Source organism: Nansenia antarctica (genome assembly GCF_963989245.1).
Source record: "Nansenia antarctica genome assembly, chromosome: 1".
Taxonomy (NCBI): domain Eukaryota; kingdom Metazoa; phylum Chordata; class Actinopteri; order Argentiniformes; family Microstomatidae; genus Nansenia; species Nansenia antarctica.
In genome coordinates, this window is record NC_137674.1 from 49,086,033 (window position 1) to 49,093,531 (window position 7,499).

At 50.1% G+C, this 7,499-nt stretch overlaps 1 protein-coding gene across 1 annotated transcript in view; it reads right to left on the reverse strand.

The window, feature by feature from the left end:
• Positions 1-457: 457 nt before the first annotated feature.
• Positions 458-7,499, reverse strand: part of meis2a (Meis homeobox 2a) — a gene marked incomplete at its 3' end in the record, with an annotated part of 33,464 nt that continues 26,422 nt past the window's right edge. The window contains exons 8-10 of the mRNA XM_080523634.1: positions 7,415-7,473; positions 5,491-5,601; positions 458-792 (exon numbers count right to left, since the gene is read on the reverse strand). Coding sequence (XP_080379760.1) covers positions 458-792; positions 5,491-5,601; positions 7,415-7,473 — 505 coding nt within the window. The remainder of the gene's footprint in view (positions 793-5,490; positions 5,602-7,414; positions 7,474-7,499) is intronic.

Here is a 7,499-nt window from a genome sequence, read left to right on the forward strand (position 1 = left end):
CTACAGTAGTTATAACTCTTGGAGTCTTTTTGTCTTTTCTTTTTTAAATCTTCCAGAGTGATTTCGTTTCAAAATAGTTTTGCGCTTGTACTGAATGTGTGTATACCTATGTGTGTGTGTGTGTGTATGTGTGTGTGTGTTTGAATGTTTGAGTGTGTGCGTGTGTATGTCAAAACATCTTCTGTTGATCTTTAACAAAAGCCCAAGACTTTACAAAGTGTTCTTGTCAGCGTGGTCCTCCGTAGGATGAAAGTAACAAAATTGACAAGTAAAAAAAAAAAAAAAAAATCATCACAGCTCATCTGGAAATCCATTTTTAAGTGTCTAATTCTGGTCAAAAGGTTTTCGCTTTTATTCTGAAAAATAGTCTCAAAATAGCTTTGATGTGGGGTTATTGATGTTGTTGTGGATGTAGCTGCTGTAGTCGTCATCGTTGTCGTAGTAAAGTTCCCTTATACTATTGGGCATGGATGTCCAGGCCTTGACCTCCAGCGCTCGGGTCAATGGGGGTCAGCAAGGGGGGGCTCTGTGCAGACATGGTCATTCCAGGGTGAGAGGAGGGTCCTCCGTGCATCAGCATGGCTGGGTGGTGGTGAGGATGGTGCGGGTGGTGGAGGGGGTGGTGGGGGTGTCCGGGGTGGGGGTGTCCGGGCAGGTAGGGGTGGAGGGGGGGTCCGTGTCGGAGCTGGGAGGGGTGGTGGGTCATCTGTGGACGGTTGTAGTTGGGCGGGGCCATGCTCATGCCCATAGGACCACTCTGAGGTACGTACTCCCCTGGCATGCCTGGCAGACCTGAGAGAGAGAGAGAGAGAGAGAGAGAGAGAGAAGGTCAGTCAGACATACTGTATGCACTTGATATCCCTCTGTTACAGAATTACACGCATGCACAATGACCGATAGCAGAACAAGGAATTCCAGTTTCAGACCCAAACACACCTTCTGCTAATGTGTACTAATCCCGGGGATCAGTGTACAGCACTAAAGACCTCCAGAGTTTTTTGGTATTGTGTTTTGTATCGTGTTATTTTAGGGGACGGGAGGGTCGTTTTACAATGTCCGATAGAAGGATGGTCGGTTCTGGGGGGGTTTGGAAAGTGATCTCCAGGCCTCCGCAAACACCGCCGTCTAGGAGGAGAGGGAGAGGCAGCCAGGCGTATTGACGTGAGCAGCACTAATACTTTTACAGGCGGAACAGGCAATTCCCCTGCTGAATTTAGTGACAAACCGAATCGCTGTGCTTCTCTCATGGGGACGCACCACTGTGAACATATTTGATTTAAAATCCCCCTTAAAGAAGTTATTAAATAATTTAGGGCTCAGTTAACTATCACAACACGCCAGTCTAAGAATAGTGTTCAAGGCTTGCCTGTTTCTTTCCACCCCCCCCTTCCTCCCCACACCCCAATAAGAGCACTTTTAAACAAAACAAAGTGCTTCTCTTGGAAGTGAGGGAGCGTGGGTTTTGGAGTATAATGACAACAGCAGCTAAAACACAGAGTACAGCGAGACAGAAGCAAGAGGGAGAGACTCGAGATAAAAGAGGGGAGATGGAGAGAGAGAGAGAGAGAGAAAGACAGAGAGAGAGAGAGAGAGAGACACACACACACACACACACAGAAAGAGAGATGTTTATAGGAGAGGAGGAATATGCTGATGCCCCTCAGATGGGGCCTGTAAGGACCCCTGCATTGATGTGTGGGAGACCCCAGCGTGCTGGCATCCATCACACGGTGACCCAGGCCGTGGAAGACAGAGGCGGCTCTGTGGTGGCCCTCTTTTGGCTTTTTCCAGGGGAGTGTTTGTTGTAAACACACTGTGGGGGAGGTAGAGTAGGGAGGGACCCCCTGGGGGCCCCGAGGGCCTGGGACTGGAGTATGGGAACGAGCCTGCTCCAGAGGCATGGACCCTGGGGAGAGGTAGGGGAGAACAGGCCTGGTGGAGCCAGGGGCCTGGGTCTGGGGTTCTGGGCCGGGCCTGCTTTGTAATGTGAACCCCTGGGGGATTAACCCCAGCAAGGAGAGAGAGAGAGGGGGGGGGTGGGGGGGGAGAGGTCGTGGGGAGGTCACCAGGCATGCTCACTCTCCACATTCCTCCACCTTAGTACACCGCAATTAAGAAATGACACAGGAGTGGGGGCCTGGTGGTGGGGAGGAGGAGGAAGAAGAGGAGGAGGAAGAGGAGGAGGAGGAGGGGAAAAAAGGACACCAAAGGCAGAGATTAATGACCAATCTCATTGGCTGTAAGCCGTGCCATTTTCTAATACCCCTGCCCCCCCCCCCCCCACCACCACCACCACACATCCACGTCAGTTCATTTGAAATGCACATGTTTGTCGGGCACAGCTCTCTTAAAAGCTCACTATCGGGGGGTCATAAAATAAGTAAATCAATCTGCCCGTCGGGGTGCGAGGGTCGGGGTGCCCTCACCTCCGTATAACCCTGAAGGCCGCTCCTGTTAAAAGGCCCAGCAGATGTTTCTGGCACTGTAAGCTGGGTAATCTGGCTTCTTGTAAGCTGCAGTCATTCTGTTAAGTAGATCTGCTGCCCCCCCCCTCCCCCCTTTATTAACACGAGTGGTAAAACCATCTTAAGACAATAACCTAGACTCAGAGAGCCTACTCTCTCTCTCTCTCTCTCTCTCTCTCCCTCTCCCCCCCTCTCTCTCTCTCTCCCTACCACTCTGGCCTGTCTGCCTCACCCTCTCCACCCCCCCTCTCTCTCCCACTCTCTCTGCCTTTCTCCCTCTCTCTGCCCCCCTCTCTCTCCCTCTCTCACTCTTTGCCCCTCTCTCTCTCTCTCTCTCTCTCTCTCTCTCTCTTCTCTCTCTCTCTCTCTCTCTCTCTCTCTCTCTCTCTCTCTCTCTCTCTCTCTCTCTCTCCCTCTCCCACTCTCTCTGCCCCTGCCTGCCTGCCTGTCTGGTGTGGCCTGTTATGGCAGAGTGGTCGTGCTCAATGGCTGGCGATAATTAAGTACCAAATATACCATATTGTGTGGCTGCGTAATCAAATCAAGAGAGGATAATATTCTTCTGTATTAAGCTATTCATGTAATTGGTCATGAAGCATAAAATATGTTATGTAATTAAATAGTCTCCAAATTATATAGCCCCTGTATTAAGAATTAGCCAAGCTGAGCAAATGTTGTCTCTATGTGGCTGTTTTAGGGAACATTGCTTTCTGCTCTCTTTTTTTTTTCTCTCTCTTTCTTTCTTTTTCACTCCATTAACAAAGACAAGAGGGATGACGGAGAGAGAGTGAAAAAGAGGTGAAATGGGCTCGGTCGGGAAGATTCGCCGTGGTGACCCTTTGGAGAATCCTGCCTCCATTTACATATAAAGGGTTCTTTTAATCAAGGTAAGTGTTATTATACTGTGCCTCATTGGGTAAAGGAGTTTAGGTGTTAAATAAAAACCTCTTCTGCCTCGCTGCCTTCGAGATGCGATATGTCTTGATTTATCAAATGTCACCCGTGTGGCGCTAGCGGGAGGTGGAATGGCCGCCTTAATCAGACAGACGCCAGTTAGCTGCACAGGGAGTGTCTGGTGTGTGTGTGTGTGTGTGTGTGTGTGTGTGTGTGTGTGTGTGTGTGCGTGTGTGTGAGAGTGAGAGAGAGAGAGAGAGAGAGGGATTCCTTAACGTCTTTAAATGTATCTTAGTGTCTCTCTGTGTGTCTCATGTCAGGATAGTCACTGCCCCCCCCCCCCCCCCGCCTCTCTCTCTCTCTCTCTCTCTCTCTCTTTAACCATTCCCCCCTCCAGTAAAAAATAATCAAAACACACAGGTTCCCCCCTCCCCACCCCACCCCAACCCCCAACCCCCCACCCCCCACCCCCCACCCCCCTCACAACCAAACCCCTCAGTGAGGGATCGGCCGTGTCACCCACAGCCCGAATATCTCGCCCGGGGAAGCGTAATGTACTGCGGCGTCGCCGTCTCTGCATATAAGATAATTTGGGCATCAATCGTTCCCCAGACAGATTTATGTCACTCGGAGGACAGTTTCACATCTCCTTCTTTATCGCTTCACCGGAGCCTGCTTAATTCCTCTCCCCGGCAGCCCCCCCCACCCTGGCTCCCGCGTTGTTATTTTTTCCCTAAATGTCCAACATTTGCATTGGGGGGCTGTCGGAGATGGCGAGAGTGATGGCGCTTGGTTGGGATAGATACATTTGTCTCCGCCGCCGCCGGTTGTTTAGTTGCTGGGTTGTTGGGGAAGGGTTCTGCCCTTTTCTGTGTTCCTGCGTTGTTTGTAGCTGTTGCCGCCGCCGCTGTTGTTGTTGTAGTAGTCTGGCGCCACAAGTTCCCCCATTCCCCCCCCCCCACACCCCCCCATCTCTCTCACGGGTCCGTAAAGGAGGAGAAGGCCTCACGACATGACGGCTCCCACTATTCCCAGTCGCTCCATTCATCCGTCGCTAGCTGCCCTCCCCTCCCCTCCCCTCCTCTTCCCCCTCCCCTCCCCTGAAAGAACCAGCTAGGCCAAGCTACACTGGTGGGGTTGTTGAGGGGAGGTGGGGGGTGGTTGTAAAACACGGTCGGGTTGGGAAGGGGAGAGAGAAAAGGGGGGTGGGGGGCTGTGGGAGAGTAATGAGGGGTTTATGGGTAAAAAACCACAAGCCCTTAAGATAGGGAAAAGCCAAGAGAAAGCGAAAAAAGAGCCCAGTTGTACTTACTTCCCCCTTTTTCTTTGCGTTTTGCTTTACAAGATGGAGGTTACATGTAGTGCCATTGCCCATCCATGCCCATATTCATCCCCATTCCACTCATAGGCCCTGGAAGAAGAAATAAACGCCAGAAAGAGGGTCAGCCAGAGGTCAGAAGGTCGAATCACAGATACAGGTCGGAGTGGACCACCCCGCCAACTCATACAGTAGGAAGAAGGTTAAGGTAGGGTTGGTTCAAAGGGAAAACGACGGGGAGGGAGGGAGGGAGAAGGAAGATGAGATGAGGAGGATGCGGTTGAGAAGATGCGGTGCGACACCAGTAAGACCCCAGTAAGACACCAGTAAGACACCAGTAAGACACTGTGGCGACTAAGTCCCCCCTGCAAATGTCTCTGTATCATCCGTTACCACAGAGAGGGGGTGTCATGTTGTTTTTTTCCAAGTGAGATGAGTGAGAGGACAGAGGAGCAGGGCAGGCAGGCGGGCGCAAGGCAGGCAGGCAGGGGAGTGACACTGGTGAGGGGAGGAGGAGGGGGAGGGGACTACGGGAAAGGGGGGGAGGTGGGGGGGGGGGGGTGTAATGACATTGTCAGTAGTGAAGTGACATTGGTTAGTAGTAGTACGAGGTGAATGCAGTCATGTACTCAGTACTGGGGTGACTACAGCGTCTACAGGGCTTAGGGTATCGGGGCGATGGATGCAGGGAGGTTATACAGTCGGGGGGGGGTGGGGGGGGGGGGGGGGGTTGTTACAGTAACACTGGTGACTGGTATACAGTAGGGGTGAGGGGGGTGGGGAGGGGTTAGGGGGGGGGCAGGGCTTACTTACCAGCTGGTCGGATCCCCATGTGTTGCTGCCCGTCCAGTACGAAGCTGCCCATTGGCTGCCCCTCCGGACTGTACGCTGCTCCTTGGCTCACTGAAGGATCAAGAAGAAAACCTGATTGTAGTGAAAACGTGGACACGAAGGGGAGGGAGGGAAGAGAAGAGACACACCAGACAATCAGCAACTGTCCCCCAGCTCCAGCTCCCAAACATACAAGACATTGTGCTCATGTTCATGGACCTGGATGACTGAGGCATGACATGCAAGCATACACAGTAGGTCTATGTAACGCATCCACGCGCACACACACACATACACACACAGACACAGACACACACACACACACACACACACACACACACACACACACACGCGTTAGCATGAGAGAACAAAGGAGACAATGCATTGTTCTACAATGCAGAAAAGAAAGCATGCAGTTTGTCCAGATCTGGGGACTTGTCTGCCAAGACGATCCCCAGCCATGCCCCAAGCCCCAGTGAGATCATGTCATTGGACAGGGACACTACACTGCATAGACATCACTGACTCAAATGTCATTATTTATCTCCCGGCAAATTGCAATTTCTCGGAATTTCCAGATGACTTCAAACTGTGAAATCACTGACAAATTATCAGCACCATTATCATCACCATGATATACCTAACATCCATATCGTGGATATCTAGAAATATATGTCGACGTGTAGTGTATATTAACGGTAGGTCTGTAGAGTTAATGCATTCCATCCTCTGTAGCAAATATGGTATCCCAGGATTAAACGGTGTAATCCGGAGTAATCTCTAAACCCCAAAGATTAAGGGACACTGTTAGTCATGCTGTCTAAGGGGCAGATTGCTGATTGCCATACTTTGAAAGCATGCTCCAGATATTCCCAACCAACCACCATACTAGGGCAATTTGCAATAAGTCACTAGACTTGTACGATTCGGGGGGCGCATCTCATTTCAATAATTGCTTAACTTCATTTGCACAAACTCCACCCCAATTTATGGGATTTTCTAGAGACTGAGCTAGCTAATCAACAAAAAGCTCCCCCCCCCCACCTTAAAAGACAAATTACTTGTTTTTTTTTCTCCAAGTAATGCCACAGTCAATTCAGCCAGGGGTGGCTACATAAATTCCTATCGGATTCTTTGCTGGATTTCAGAGTGGCATGTTTACGACTCAATCTTTCAGTGCTTTTTGTCGTCTGACCCCGGTAGATATGGAAAATCAATGCGTAATCAATTTACAATATGAAGCCTTCCTTAATCCGTTTCAAAGGAATGGAAATCTCTTTCCTACCGGGGCTTAACGTCGGATCTCAGAAATCAATGGATCATATTAAACCCATTCACATCCGTTAGGTCGTTTTTTATGACTGAAATGAACGGATTCATCAACAATTGCTAAATTACAATGATGGTGTTCAATGACATCACACATAGGACCTGATACTTCAGGTACGAATGCCGACGGAACAGACAGAACAGCAACATTCAGAGAGGACTGAAGATTGAGTGAATTGAATGAGGAAAAAGGAATCCAAGTGGAGGACAAAGCAAAAAGCAACGGATAAAGAAAACACCCCCAAAAGCCCCAAAAAACAAGACAATTCTAAAATGCTGATAGCATTCCATGAGATCCTCTTGTGTCCAATTAGCAATTGACAGAGAGTGTGTTAATACACCTCTCTCTTGGTTTAGATTGGGAAATCTCCAATTAAGACTCATTGAACTCACTCCATCGCCGAACACTTCCCATTGACAAAATAGGAATGGGGGAGAAAGCGGGGATAGTGGGGGTGGGGGTCAGCAGGGGAGGGGGAGGAGGTGGGGGGGAGCATGATTGTGTACATGTATGCCGGTGGAGGACGGTGGAAGGGATGTGGGTGTTGTAGGAAAAATGCAGTCGCTGTTTCTTTACCTGCTCGATTTGACTGATCAATCATGGGCTGTACTATTCTTCTCCTGGCGTTAATGAACCTGTGAGAGAGGAGAGAAGAGGAGAG